General features: G+C 40.1%; 1 protein-coding gene across 1 annotated transcript; it reads right to left on the bottom strand.

The window, feature by feature from the left end:
- Window positions 1-5,697: 5,697 nt before the first annotated feature.
- Window positions 5,698-13,853, bottom strand: LOC108677698 (zinc finger protein 431). Its single transcript, XM_018165964.2, has 4 exons — window positions 13,700-13,853; window positions 8,767-8,871; window positions 8,250-8,402; window positions 5,698-7,885 (listed from the first exon to the last, which is right to left on the bottom strand). The coding sequence occupies exons 2-4, from the start codon at window positions 8,854-8,856 to the stop codon at window positions 5,990-5,992; spliced, it is 2,139 nt and encodes a 712-aa protein (XP_018021453.1). The 5' UTR covers window positions 8,857-8,871; window positions 13,700-13,853; the 3' UTR covers window positions 5,698-5,989.
- Between the last annotated feature and the right edge of the window lie 2,152 nt (window positions 13,854-16,005).

The following is a 16,005-nucleotide window of genomic DNA, read 5'->3' on the forward strand; positions in this document are numbered from 1 at the left end:
AATACACATTTTCACCTCAAATCAGAGCCAAAGCCACTTAAGGGCAGGGTGACCCAGTGGTTAAAATTTATGAGCACCATGATTGACGCAGAGAGGTGCAGGTTTGATCACAGCTCTGTGCAACAGTTTTTGGTCAGAATTGGCAAGGAGGCTTGGCAGTTAGGCAAAGCATTATTGTAGCAGTGAGTTGCAAGTTCGAGACCACAAAATGCTGTGAATGTTCTGCGATGTTAAGAATCAGCAACAGGCCTATGGCCTAATAAAATCTGAAACCGCTATTATTATTAAAGCAACGGGCTCCCTACTCAACTTAGAAACCCTGGCTGGCACTAAGTGGGGCTTCTCTAAGGAGGACATAATTGACATCTATGTGATAATCACCCATTCAATCCTAAATTAGGCTGCCCCCATGTGGTACTCTGTTGCCTCTCACACCATGGTGGTGAGCCTCCAAACTATCCAAAACACAGCTTTGAGATTGGTCACTGGCTGCCTCAAGATGGCCCCAATTGCTCATCTCCACTATTAGACACCCCTTCCCTTACCTGATCATCTGGACCTGGTTTGGGCTCAGTTCCACATCAACATCCTCCAGTCTACCCACACCTCATTTCCCACTGTCTCTGCTCCTCCCAGGGCTCATCCCATATAAGCCTCCTTTATGTCAAGATTCAGTCACTTCATTAAGCCCTGGTGAATGGCATCATACCAACCGATGCCTATATAGAAGTTAAGTGTTCCCTCGCAGGGAGATTGATTCTTGTGTTGCAGCAGCTGCCAAAAACCATGCTGTTCTTGCAACTCCTCCCCTACCAATTGTGCCAGAAGATGCCTTGCTACCTCCTTCCTGCCAATTGGCCCTATCTTAGCTCCATTTGAGCTACTACAGCTACCTGCCATCCTCCTATTACACTCTCCCTAGCCCAGCCTCAAGTCCTGTAAGTAGACAACTAACAAGCAAAGTATCATGGATAGGATAAACGCGGCATATTCCGACATCATGGGTAATTCTGACAATTCTTGACTTTTTTCCTTTATATTATGCTTTCTCTTAGTTCCATGCATTCGTTGATGGTTGAAATAGTGACGTCATACTTTTGCCAAAACACTAGGTCTGGGCCATCTGGCAGGAAAATGTTGAGATCCAAAGAGAGACTGTGCACGTCACCCAGTGAGAACATCGAAAAATGTGTCAAAGTTGATAGTTGACCTTGCTCTACCAAATAGTGATTAACTGTTGTGTAGAAAGAATATTATGGTTTGAGACTTTTAAATACATCTGTGGATATATTAGGAATCCTTTAAGTATACTTGTATAATTGTATTTGCTGATTTCAAGTGGTAAAAAAATTAATAGATGATAAAGTTAAGAGACGGTTTTAGACACATAAAAACTAATTCCAACACAGCTTGGGATTAGACACACACAGCTCGTTCCAAGCTGTCAGGCTGTCAGGCTGAGTGTCAGCTGTGTGCAAAAATTAAAATTTTCTTAATTAAAAGATTAATAGCTCTTAATTAAAAGCCTAATTAAGTAGTGTTCAATATTCAATAGTGTTCTAATTCCAAGCTGTGTTATAATCCAATACAGCTCATACAGTGATCGGAATTTGAACACAAGAGTGTTGGCATTACGTATTAGTAGAGTTTGAAGCACGGCCGGAATTAGTCTCACTGCTCACAAAATGCCAAATTTAGTCACACACAGTGTCGGGATATATGGACTTGGTAGGCTTGCATTCTAAAGGCTTTTAAATAAATATGGCAACATTTTGTGACATTTCATTGTTGCTGGCACNTTGAATCGCTGCATGCATTCAAATTCAAATTAGGTCCACCCACACCCCACAGCCAGTGCAGCTGTCAGCTCACCTTCTTCAGAAGTGTGAAAGCTTTTGCCGGTGAAGGTGTGTTTTACGATCGGTCCATAAAGAAGTGTTGATCGGTTCAAAATGACATAAGAACAGGTTCTTTTGAATAACCTATGGATTGGCACCATGAGTGGCATCCATCTCGGTGTCTTTGGTGCATGAAATTGGCGTCCTCAACCTATGTTGTGCCATGCTCTACAGTCTGGAAGCAGATGGCAGAGTATTTTTTAGACTCTTCCTCAAAGTTCAATTCAATAGGTTTAGACTTAAGATAGACCAACAAAGTGATGAAAGTATCATGGATAGGCTACTGGCTAGTTAGTGGCTACCAGTCTACCACTACCAGCAAAAGCAGCAATATCATATAGAAGATTTTGGTTAAGATCTTGAGTAGGCCTAAGTGAGGAAATTAAAAATGAACCCATTCTAAAAAATCTCTGGTTTGTCACTATGCCTGAGCAATGCAGTAAGTAGGCTAGCCTACCTACCTATCAGTATCAGCTACCACCATAGTGGCAAAGCAGAGAGTTTTTTAGACTCTCCCTCAAGTTCATTTTTGAGTCCTATAAGTAGACCAGTAAAGTATCCTGGATACCAGCATCATCATACATAAGAAATTGGTTTAAATCTTGAGTAAATGAGGAAATTAAAAATGAACTGATTCTAAAAAATCTCTGGTTTGTCACTATGGCTACCACCAATCCTATAATTGCACCATGCCCCATGCCCCATGGGACGTTGGGTGCATTGGACAGTGGTGGTGAAAATTAGTTAACTTAAAACTTGCAATCATAGGTAGTTCTCACTTTGACTTCACCCTCTTCTGGAGTAGTGGAGTTCAGGTATATATATGATGCTGTTGATGCGAATCATTCAATAGCATTCTATGGCAAAATAAAAGCCATTAATAGGTGTATCGATCATTTACTATGATTGATACACCTCTATTTGATCATTTACTCCTTTTAAGCGGGTGAGCTTACTGAGCTATATTAGTTAGCCTGGCGTGCCCGCCGTGCCGCTGCCGGCTGGGGCTGGGCCCCCGGCTGGCAAAGGCGGCCTCTAAGCTTCAGCTCATACACTCGACTCGACTAACGTTTGCCGCTCACGTACATAGTCTACAGACGTGCTCTGCGACGACTGCGAGGAGTGCGTGCAGACATGGTGACGGTGGCGACTTGAGTCGTGACGTACCTACGTACGGTTGGTTGGGTTGAACACCGGTAGGCGGTAAGCTCAATTGACCACATGGGCGATGGGCCTCAAATGGCAGACGATGCCGAGCGAGTTTCAAAAGAACCCTTCACATCATCATGTCAGCAATGAATTGGTGCTGTGATTTATCCGGAAATTTTTTGCAGGGCTGCAAGCCTGCAAGAGACAAGAAATTCTACGCTGTACCATCGGGCATCGCCCACTGCCCAGACCACATTTTTTTTAAATGTGATCAGCAAAATTCGAAGTAAGCGGACCGATGCTCGATTGCACACCTCCTCCTGTTGCTAGGCGGAGATGAAACCATTCGATGGTCCATTTTTCTTGTAAGGTGAAATGTAAATTTTTGGCCTATGCTGAAACAAGAAAATCTTGAAAAAAATACATAGCTTCAGCTGTGGACAAAAAGTTTATTATCTGGCGCGTCGTTTCTAACACGTCGGACAGCCGATGTCATTGAACTGGTAGTAATTTTTTGTCATGAATTTTTGTGTCTTATCCGTTGCAGCAATTTCGAAGATCTTTTTTGCAGTAATAATTTTAGTTGATAAACCATTAGTGCAAATTGGAGTCGCCAAGCACTTCTACAGAATTTAAAAATGAGTCAAAAGTCTATGGGAATAATAGTACGCGTTTCTCTAGCCCTTGATAAGGAATAGAATTCTCCCGTTTATCCTCATATACATTCCCATCTGCAAACAATCAAAAATGGTAACGAATCGCCCTTCGCCGTTACGATAACAGCGATTTTGACAATATACATTTTCAATTCAATAGAGCAACACAGACTAACAGGATAGGCTAATTGCCGGATTGATATAATGAAACAAGGTTTCCTTTGCCTAATAATTAGTTCTAGTAGTTAGTATGAACTTATTTCGCATCACATAACTGCTAAAAAATTGGTTTGCTACCGTTGGACTTGTTGGATGCTGTGATTCCTGCTGTCGGAGACAAAACATTAATCTGTCGATGCTGCTAACCGCTGAGGCTTGCGTCCAAGAGGCCCAGGCTTCATTCCCGGCATGAGAAATTCCCGTATCAACATGGTGCCCGAGTGGTTTTGGCTAAAAATACCAATACTGGATAGGTGAGTTGCGGGTACGATCCTAGCTTTCAGCAGAACAGCATGCTCGGCGTAGCGAGTTGCGGGTTCGAACCCAGCAGAACAGTGTGACTGACATAGTCAGTTGCGGGTTCAATCACAGCTTCTAGTGACAGTTCCGGTCAAAATCGGTGAGTTGGTCGGGAGCTAAAATTCAAGATTGGAGCAGCGAGTTTCAAAGCCACAACCAGATATAATTAATCTGAAAAGAATAGCATTTGCGATACGTCCGATTTAGCCTAATGAACGCAGACGCCACACTTAATATTTGACGTCCTGAAATTGTCAAGATAACACCGAAAATTTTGGCTGATTTCTCTAGTAATTGCCTGTGCGGATCTTGGAAGCATTTATGGAACGTGCAGTGATAACAGCACTATGCAGGCTGTACAAAGCAAATACATTCTTCTGAAGCAGCAATGTCCCGGACGTTCAGTCTGCACTGGTAGCATTTGTTAGAGAGTGATTTTCTCATAGCCTAGTTGTGACCGCCTTTCAAAACGTTGTTCAATGTTGTAGTTAAGGAGATCTCTAACTCTTTTACATATCACTTCACGCGACGGTGCTCCTTGTATGACACCTCTAGCGTGCGAAGGCCCTCATGGTACGGCTGGTGATCAACGGTGTAGTAGTGCGAATACGGCTGGTGATTAACGGTGTAGTAGTGCGAATACGACTGGTGATTAACGGTGTAGTAGTGCAAATACGGCTTGTGATTAACGGTGTAGTAGTGCGAATACGACTGGTGATTAACGGTGTAGTAGTGCAAATACGGCTGGTGATTAACGGTGTACCGCGAATAATAACTCAGCCGCGTTAGAGCCTTAGGCCGGGTTCACACCATGCTGCTGGGCACGTGCCAGTCACGGTCCCGTCCAATATTCTTTAATTAATATCTATAGAGGCATTCACACCAAGGGTCTGGCACGGGTGGTGTGAATGCTTTTATATAAATGAATCAAAGAATATAGGACTGGCACGTGCTCGGCAGTATGGTGTGACGGCCTTACGTATCTAACGCGGCTAAAACCCCCAAGCGCTTAAACGCCCAAGGTTGTTTTCACGTGGCCGCAATTATCACTATCGACAAATAATTAATAATAATGTTGAAAAAGATGCATAGAACAGAAAAAATCGTGTTCTTCGTCACTTCCCACAGGCCATGTCCCCTCTACGTGAACGAACTAGTGGGACGCGTACTAGTTTGTGAATCACAGTTCAAGCAATAGTACCCACCAACCCGATTTATATTCTAGATTTAAATCTCACTGTGATATAAAGCGATAAATTCAATAATTGAAGGCAGTGGAAGTAACATGAATAGGTAGCAGTGATAGATTTATGAGGATAAATACCTACAAATCAAATTGGCGTAGACGATAAATAAGAACGTAATAATAACTAAATGGTTAAAACTTTAATTTCAATGCAAATACGATTCAACATGAATTTGTCAGATTTTATTTCACTTTTTACCAAAATTACTGGGTAATAAAATCTTCTTGCATGGAGTCAAAACTAGCATTTTTCTTCGCCAATTTGTTGGAAGAACCCAACTGGTACAATAATACTAATAGGCATTTCGCACTCAGCAGTAATATCCTTAGGTTATTAATAATAATAATATAATATTTAACAAGAATATTTTTGTACTCGAGCAACGCGTAGCATTCAGAGAATATTCATGCGACCGTTGGTGGGCAACTAGTCGTTAAGATTGTTAGTACAGGGAGGTCATAAAAGCAATTTCATTTGGTGGTTATTAATTACAATTATATACTATTATTTTTGCGTAATTCTAATACAATATGTCTCCCTTACTTTTCGGTAAAATAGCCCCATCTGCAACTGTTCGGTAGAGTAAAGTTCTAGAGGAAGATTTACCACAGGCTCGCTCAGTTTCTTGAAGGTGTGTAAGGAGATGAGCTTGTAACGCCCTTTTAGAAGCTGAAGAAAAATCACACTTTTTACAGTGAAACATTTGAAACGAGATTTGATTAACATGGTCACTGCTCTCACTGGAGTCATCGGTGCTGTGACTCTCAATATAATTGATATCAATGGGAGGGTTTGCGCCAGTAGGAGATGTAGGCTTGGAATGGTCTATCAACAAATGTTGGTTAAAGAGCTCAGCATCGGGAGATGAAAAAGTGCATAAAGTACACGTAAATTCTTCTTCAGGTAGATGGGTTTTGACATGCATTTTAAACTCGGCTTCTCCAAGGGACTTGAATGAGCAGAGATCGCAAAGGAAGTACTCTCCAGCCTCTTCGTGTACCGACATGTGAACTTTGAGCGATTTCCGCCATATAGTTTTGAACGTGCAGGCCGGGCAAGAAAATACCTCACTATTTGCTCGATTGTGTCTAGATTCCAAGTGGTCGTTGATTCTACATTTTCTGGCTGCTGTATATGGACAGTGTGGACACTTGTAGACGTTATTGGCAGTAGTGACTTTGTTCACTCCAATTCTGTGCAAGCTTCTTTCATGCCTTATGACTTGAGCCTTTACAGGTGACGAATACGAGCATCTTGAGCACTGAAAAACATCACCTGTGTGCATTTTCTGGTGAACTTTGAGATAACTTTTCCACAGCGTAGAGAACTCACATTTGTCGCACTTGTGTAGGGCCTTTTTCTCTGGGTAGTGACGATTTGAAACGTGCTCGTTCAGACGAGTCTGTCTCGTAGCCCGATACGAGCAGTGAGGGCAAGCGAAACTACGCTCGGACATGTCCAAATGCGTCATTTCGTGTTCGTTGAGTCTGGTGCGAGTGATCGTAGCGAAATCACACTTGCTGCATCTAAATAGATCGCCAGTATGAACGCGACGATGTCCCTTGATGAGCCGCTTCCATTTTGTCTTGTAGTCACAATCTGGACATGAATATAGGAGCACCTTCTGGGCTCCATGTCGCTTATGAACATGATCATCTAACTGGTATTGCTGGTCGGTGACGTAAGGGCAGTCAGGACATGAATATTCTTTCCGCTCCATATGGTGTACCCTAATTTCGTGATCAGTGAGCTGCTCTCTGTTAACTGCAACGAACATACATTGAGAGCAATTGTGGCCTTCACCATTATGAGACTTTAGATGTTTCTTAAGAGCACGTACCCAGTTGGTCTTGAAAGAACACTGCTCGCATTCATAAATTTCCCTACGCGCATTGTGGAGCACTTCCATGTGTTCTTTCAAAGTCATTTTACGCGCAGCTGCATAGGGACAGTGGGGACATTTAAAAGGGCGGTCTTTTTGATGAGTTTTCATATGATTCTGTAAACTACTTTTTGAATGTGTGCTATAGGAGCACTCGGCGCATGACTGATATTCGCTAAGGTTATGACTTTTCAAGTGATAGTTTAAGCTCGCCTTGGTGTAGGTGTAGAAAGGACACTGATCACACTGGAACTTGACCTCATTGGTGTGTCGGTTGTTGATATGCACCTTCAGGTTGTAGGCTGTGCTGGCCCAGTAATCACAGTGATTGCATTTGTGAGCCTTGTTCGAAGTGCTCACCACTCTTTCTTGAGCTGAACAGCCATAATATCTTAAGGGCTGTTGACTGTCCTGTTCTGAATGATGCTGTTGCTGCAGCTCACTAAGAGGAGACCCAAGGATTGACTTCACAGCTTGAGCTGATTCTTCACTCAGGCTTGATAATGGTCCATGATCTGAACTGATATCTTCATTCTGCAGCATATAGGAATAAAAATTACTATAAAATACACTAAGTTTATGAAGAAATGCTACTGCAATTTTTTCCAAATGTGGCATGTAAAAAGGTGAAATCTGAAATCTGAATTAACCACTCCTCAACAACAATAAACCTCAAGCTTTAGTATGAAAGATTACTAATACTTCTCTAATGCCCTATATAGGAAAAATTCCAGCAGCTATAGAACAAATTTGTTTAAATATAACTCAAGTTATTATGCAGAGTATGAAAAAGCCCAACATCAGGACACTAAAGGATAAAATAGGGTTTGCTTAAGATGCAAAGAGGGGTTTAGAATATACTTATTCTGTCATCAGTACAGACAATAGGTGTATTCACCTTGAAAATTGCACCAGGTTGAGAAGTTGGAACACCTTTAAATGCCTGGTACACTCTGATGCTTTGCTTGACAGCAGTGTTTGTACCAGCAGTATCATCAGCATCAGTGATGACTCCCTGCATGTCTTCTGAGAAGAGCTCCAGAGGCTGTGTCTGCAGAAATACAGGTGACGCATTACTGGTTTGGCCAATATCTCCCAACTTACAATGGCTGATACAACAGAAAAATTATTCCCCCTATGAAGAAAAAATTAAAATACTTTCTAGTAACAAGGACTAAATAGAGAAGAATATACTTTGATAAAAAAATTACTGAAAAATAACTTTAAATAATATTTTGAATAATAACTTTATAGAAAAATATTTTATACATTTCTTTTTACATATAAGATCTTTAAATAAAATTCATACATCATGAAGTCAAAGATTCCCACAAAACCTCTTCGAGGTAGTGTAAGTTGCAAGTAGAAACTAGACAAATTGAAATAAGCTCTAAATTTTTTTAATGCACACACACCTCAACATTATCATCAATGATGACATTGTACATGGAGCCCGACACCAGCAGTTCAACATACTCAGGAGCTGAATTGGTGTTTTCAGTCATCTTGTGTAGTTGATCCTGGGAAAATTATGGAATAGAAGAAACGGTACATATGATGGATTTTTCTTGAAAATAATAATTCAAGTATATGATTATCAATATTCCTAGCACCGTACATAAATTTTCACAGCAATAATTACAAGCAATTCATTAGTATGATTGGGATGGTAATTATGTTCTAATAAGCTATAAATATATTTGAAAAAAGTTAAACCTAAGTGTTAAATTGCTAGCAAGTCTAGAACTATTACTTTCATTTAAAAAGTAACCAATATCTATTATTCCATCACTACACAAACTATATGTTTATACTTTGGGAGATATCAGCAATGCAGCTCTAAAAGCTGCCACTATCACAGTCATTGTTGTCAGAACTACTAGCCAATACTATATGTTTATGCAGAATGTTAAGCAGTGATTTTACATCAAGCAAGTGATTGATTTCTTGTCATTTTATCACTTTGTACTTACTGCCTTCAGCAGCCTTCTTATAAACATCAATAGATATAATAGATGAAACCCTAAAACCTCATATAGAGTTAGGTACCGGTATATTATTTAGAGAGCTGGGCAGTGCTACTTTGGAATGTAGTGGTCACTACTGCTACCATTATATGCTCTAAATGTAGCAGGCACTACCACTACCGCTACAACCATTAGATTGTAGCAAGCGCTACCGCTACCACTACCATAAAATGTAGCGCAGCTACATTAGCTGCTACAATGGCCAAAATTATTGGAAATATCTAAATATTTATTGCTCTGCTATTGGGATTTACTCATAAACATTTAATGATAATAAAACATTTTCAAAACATATCAATGCAACTTTATTGCAATTACCCTAATCGAACTAGTACGGGTTAGATACAGTAAATAAAAGTTACAGTTATTTTTAGGTTTGACTGTCTACTTTATGAGATGTCTACTTTAAGCTACCAATCTCAAAAATTATCCACATACCTATACACATAAAAAACCAGTCTTTTATTTGTATATATATATATGTGGATTATTTTTGAGATTGGTAGATTAAAGTAGACATCCATGTAGGGAAGGTCAAACATAAAAATAACTGTGTAAAAATAACTGACAAGTTAAGGCTCATTTTATAGCTCTTTGCGAGGGCTATCAAATGGCATCTTCAAAAAAATTCCATATGCTATTTGTAAGGTGCCAGACGCAAAATAAAACAGTCGCAAATTACCCCTGTGATTGGGGTAATCCGGGACACTCGAAATAAAACTCCATTACTAACAGTAATCTGAAGTCTTCCTCTTTCATTTTAGATGATGTAGATGTAGAATAAATGACATTTTCTGTGTCTTTTACTTGTTTATCCTTTGTTGATATGATATCACCATATTCATTCATTGGTACCTTATTGATGTGATATTACCATATCCATAAACATGCCATTGAGCATTTACAAATGACCTTGTCCACTGCAATCTTCATATCAGCAGCCATATAGTACTTCATCTGTAAGCTTACAGGACAGCTTGTAATTTCACACCATTTTAATTGGGTTAAGTGAATTCACTAAAAGAAAAGATTGCAAAAAAACATAACCTGAAACAGAAAGGAATGTTTTAGTAACAACCATCATATGTTTTGGACAAATAAATAGTTTAGGTTAATTACTTTCCATTCTATGATGCCCATGATATTCTGTGCACAATTTTGTGATGACCAATGATGCATTAATTTTTTGACAAGTAAAATTTTTTGCTGAGCAAGGTAAATGTATTCAAAATTCTTTGTTGTTAATCAATTTTTTTGTTGACTGGAGCCTTTGCTAACTGGGGTTAAACTGTAATTGCGTTTTTAGGGGTGTCCCTTATTACCATGGGGCCTGGGAGGGGGGGTGTCCCTTATTACCCCGTTGCGCAGAAATGGCTGTCATTTTTTTGGAATGAGATAGGAAAATTCCGTCAATCATAGTGGCAAAGCAGAGAGTTTTTTAGACTCTCCCTCAAGTTCATTTTTAAGTCCTATATGTAGACCAGTAAAGTATCCTGGATACCTGCATGATCATATATAAATAATGTGATTTAAATCATGTAAAGCGGTCGGCAGCACCCTTTCCCATTGATGGTCGGCCAAGTGATAATTTCTCAGTGAAAGTTGGACCGATTTCCAAATAATTCCGTTATACCTCTCGCACTGCGCGTTGCCTGTACTACCTATGATAAGGAGTTGTACGACTTGTAGCTACTCCTTTCTGCGAAAGGTTAATCTTTGAGTTCTGATGACATGAACAAAGAACCTCTGTCTGAATGAATGTAATTAGGCATGCCACAGAGCATGGTGACAAACCAGAGATTTTTTAGAATCAGTTCATTTTTAATCTTGTCATTTACAAAAGATTTAAACCAATTTCTGAATTTCTTATGTATGATAATGCTGGTATCCATGATACTTTGCTTGTCTACTTTACTTATAGGACTCAAGAATGAACTTGAGGGAGTCTAAAAAACTCTCTGCTTTGCCACTATGCCACAGAGGGTAAAGACGGTTTTGAGGCATTTGATCACCGTGGAACACTGCATATTTGGGCATGGGAAAGCGAACAGAAAACGAGAATATTCATCAACTATTGTGAGGATGTACGTATTTTTCGTAGCCGATGGGATAGGTCCCTGGAAGTCAATACTGAGGTGCTCCATTGACTGCGTGGCTTTAATGAGGGCCCCTTCTTCGGCCCTGAAGAACCGAGGCTTCAATTCTGCGCATATTCGACAAGAGGCACACGTCCGTTTGACATCTACGGTTGAGAATGGGAGATTCTTTGTTCTAACGAAGTGCAGCATTCTTCTGACTCCCGGATGACACAGTCCATTATGAATTTCTACAAGTGTGGAGGACCGGAAGGATGAACAGCACAAGGCTGTCAGCGCATCTGCAGTGACGTTATCCTTCCCTGGACGATATTTGATCGAGTAGCTGAATGATGCCAGCTCTAACCTCCATAGATGTATTTTGTTGTTTTTTATCTTTGTCCTCTTCTTTCTGTCCAGCATAAAAGCCACTGACCATTGATCCGTGATCAAAGTGAAAGGGCGTCTGGCCAGAAGATGGTTCCATTTACGCATTGCTCCTATGATGGCCATTGCTTCCTTCTCAACCGCAGGGTAATGCAATTCGCTCCCATGTAGAGTTCTTGACATAAAGGCAACTGGACGTCCACCCTGGTTCAAGACTGCTGACACTGCCATGTCTGAAGCATCACATTCTACAACAAAAGGCAATTCCTTGTCGATGGACATTAGAGTTGCACTGGCCAGTTGTGACTTGAGAGTTTTGAAAGCCGACAAAGCGTTTTGATTGAGTGGAAAGGATTTTGTGTTGACTAGCAGGTGAATCTTGTCCGAGAAATTCTCAATCCACTTCGCATAGTAGGTACGCAAACATACCAAGGGGCCTAGGGCTCTCAGCAAGGAAGACTTATTTGTGGTAGGTGGAAGCTCTTGAAGGGGACGAAGTCTCTCCGAGTCAGGCTTAATGACCCCATTTCCCTCACAATATCCCAGAATATTGAAACTGGGCACGGATTTTATGGTTTTAGAGTCATTGAGCGTTATGTTTTGCTGCATGATTGCAGCCATGAATTTTTCAAGATTGATATCATGGTCTGCTTTGTCTCTGCCAGCCACCGTAATGTTGTCAAGATATGGGAATGTGCTCTTCAAGTTTTCTTCCTCTACCATTTTATCCATGGCGCGTTGGAACACGGCTACACCATTGGTGACACCGAAAGGGATCCTGGTATATTGATACAGCCTTCCATTTGCTTCAAAAGCTGTAGGTATACTTCTTGTCCTCACGAATGTTTATCTGGTGATACGCGCTCTTCAGGTCAAATGTTGAGAATATTTTATATCCAGCAAGCTTGTTCACCATTTCATCAATTCTGGGCAATGGGTAGGCATCTAGTTCTGTAAACTGGTTGATGGTTTGAGAATAATCTACACACATTTGCTTTTTATGCCGGTTTGTAGATCCAATTTGCTATGTTTACCAGTTAATATATTACCCCTCTGGATTTCCACACTTGGAGAAACTTACAATTCCACAAATCAGTGATTCGAAGCAAGGAGAAATTTTGTCGCGTGGAGAAGTTGCAGCACAGTTTTTTTAGTTTATAGCCGTGGCCCCTGGGCCCTGGTGTTGGTTCTTGTTTCAAATTCTAGTGATCATTCGGGGACCTTGTATAAACCATGAGTATACTTGTACAAGTTGTATACTTCAATGAGGTCCCCACGTAGACCAGACGTCAATAACTGAGGCTCGGAAGCTTCATAATCTTCAATCTTTCTTCATAGGACTTGCTTTGGTAACTTCTGTCCATTTTCTAGTTTGATACCTACCTAAGTTTTGTTCCTGTTTTTTTTAAGGAGCCATACAATTTTTGCTCAACAAATCATGTCCATCACTTATCACTCTATCTTATTGTTTGAAACGCAGGAAAATCCAAAATAGAGCTACAATATTTCATAACTACCTCTCCTCACCTATGTAATTTTTGTACTTTAGTGTCAGTATGTCAGTATTCAGTAAGAATTGTGGATTTTTTATCTTGCACAGCAGGCATTGGCAATCTGCATCATCACAAACTACACCATTCACTATTATATTTCAGTCAGTCTGAGTCAGACAGTCTACACCGCCCACCGGTACACCGCACCACTCGTCTCAGAATCAGTCTGAAACGTTTACACTTTACACAACTAAGTTTGAACTAACGTATATTCAAACTTTCCAAATTGTATTTTACAATTAGAACAGCACACAAATGAGTTTAAGATACATTTTTAACAAGGTAATGGATGAATAAAATTCTTACCAGCGACCAACGGCAATCGTGTTTACTGGAATTTGGGTCCAAACAACGCCCTCGAACAGTCCAAATGGTCCTCCAACTAACTGTCCAACAGTCCAAGTGCCAAGTGGGACTAGGGCGGAGGGCCTAGATGCCTGTCTCACTCCCAAACATAAGATTTGTGATCATCCGCAATAAGAAATGGTACTGAAATCATTGACTTTGCATAAGAACGCACATGGTTGAGAACGCAAACCAAACTAGCGGTAGCTTTTTTTCTCTCTAGAAACAAATTTTGTAATCAAAAATTGCAGTTTTAAGAAGCTTCTCAGTATCAGAATGCTCCAATATGTCTTATATGAACTTTTGAGCAAATTTGTAAAGAATTCTGTTTTAGATACACGCTTTTTGTTGATCCGAATTCTGCGGATTCAAATAAGCACACTTGTGTAGAAAAGTCTTTAAAAACACTTCAGAGCATTTTAAGTTAAAAAGGCCTCTCGAACACTTCTCCGGCCGGTCTTGCCGCCGGTCTCCAAGGTGCAATGAGCATGAAATATCTACCATAGTGACCATACTAATGAACGCAGAACGATGAAACTTGTCAAGTATTAATTAGGACATAACAGTGATATTTAAGACGTCTCGGACAAATTTACGGCCGGACCCGCGGCCGGACTCGCGGCCGCCGGACTCCAAACATAGAAAAAACCTAGCCAATCAACGAAAACCTCGCAGGCTAGGTCCAGTTAGGAACAGGTTCCATTTAAAACTCTAAAAACCTAGAAAACCCCATAAAAACACCAAGAGAACCTTCCGGCCGCGAGACCGGCAGCGGGTCCGGTCGTAAATTTGTCCGAGACCTATATTTAAGCTGGTACTATTTTTTAGATTTCAACTCAGTTTGCGAGTTATATGGTAATACGGGCCAAAATTCATAGCGAGCATAACATGTATTATATCCATCTGAACGAATTTGTACAAAATTTTTTTTCTAACCTCCTAACAGCGATGTTTAGTCGTAAACATTTTTTTCTATTTCGCCTTCGTTCGCGAGTTATACACCTAAACAGAGAATCGACTGGATTTCCTGTGGCTGATGGTCAAGTTTGCATTGAGCTTAAAACATCTTTCAAAATAAATAACGTAGCTCGATGCAACTTTGTACATGAATTTATTAGGACATAAAGGTGATGTTATGTGATCTTTTCAATTTCGCTTTCGTTCGCAGTTATACGACTAAATTGACAAACGACCGGCATTTCTGCGACTGATTTTGCAGTCAGTTTTTAGCACATTTTCTCATTTATGGAAAAAAGGCGCTATTGTGCTCGTAATGTCCGTCCGTCTGTCTGTCCGTCCGTACGTGACCACGTTTTCGTCGACGAGAAAATGCCCTCTCGATCTGTCACTCACTGCAGTGAATACTGTGTTATATTTTTAGATTTTCATTGGGCCTAAAATATCTGCCGAACTAATGATCGCAACTCGATAAAACTTGGCCTATGCATTGATTTGGACCAAACGGTGAGGTTTAGGCCTTGACAATTTTATCGATTTTGGATTCGTTCGCGACTTATAATGTTATACGCCGAATCCACCATGCATATTAGCGTGTCTGTACACATTTTTATAAATCATTGAAACTTTAACGCAGTAATTTGTCTGCATATTATTGTATTCGAGATCAGCACCTCTCAACAATCTAACAATTGCAATAACATGAAGAAAATTGTAAATTTTTACTAATAAAATTTTTTTGCAAGTTTCATCGAGCTGCGTTCATCAGTTTGGGAGATATTTTAGGCTCACTGAACCTTGCAAACTATATAGTCAGAGATTAAATTTCGGAGAGGTGTAAAAACACTTCGAAATCGAATCGTGTACGTAGCCTAAAGACTGGTAAACAAAAATGGCTGTTTTTGATGAAAAGTATTTTCAGAAACTGTGAATTATCTTGTCTCTCTAACTGACAATTACAATAGTTGAACATTCGAACTCGAACATCATAGGAAAGTGTTAAAGCCAAAAGTTTATGAATTGTAACTAACAGCTCGAACTGATAAAATTTCATGAATAGTTCACCTCATAAGAAAAGCATATGTTGGATGGTTTACCACTTCATCACTAGATATGTCGCGCGTGACATGTGCATGTGTTCAGCAGCAGGGTTTAACACTTGACGAATATAGTTAACCGCATAACATTGGCATGCATTGTGCTTGCTATAAGGTTTTCCGCACCGCTAATGTTTTTATTCGAGTAAAAGGTACGAACGCCTTTTAATTTTTAATTAGGGATTTCTCAAGGATGGGATTAATTGGAGTAAG

This window comes from Hyalella azteca, unplaced genomic scaffold (assembly GCF_000764305.2).
Source record: "Hyalella azteca isolate HAZT.00-mixed unplaced genomic scaffold, Hazt_2.0.2 contig3725, whole genome shotgun sequence".
Classification (NCBI taxonomy): Eukaryota; Metazoa; Arthropoda; class Malacostraca; order Amphipoda; family Hyalellidae; genus Hyalella; species Hyalella azteca.

Bases quoted from the DNA above. Each gene is read 5' to 3' on its own strand.
- LOC108677698 (XM_018165964.2), bottom strand. From the start codon at position 8,856: ATGACTGAAAACACCAATTCAGCTCCTGAGTATGTTGAACTGCTGGTG. The intron at 8,403-8,766 runs GTGTGTGTGCAT...GTATTTCTGCAG, and splicing joins TCATTGATGATAATGTTGAG to ACACAGCCTCTGGAGCTCTT. The intron at 7,886-8,249 runs GTGAATACACCT...TATATGCTGCAG, and splicing joins AACCTGGTGCAATTTTCAAG to AATGAAGATATCAGTTCAGA.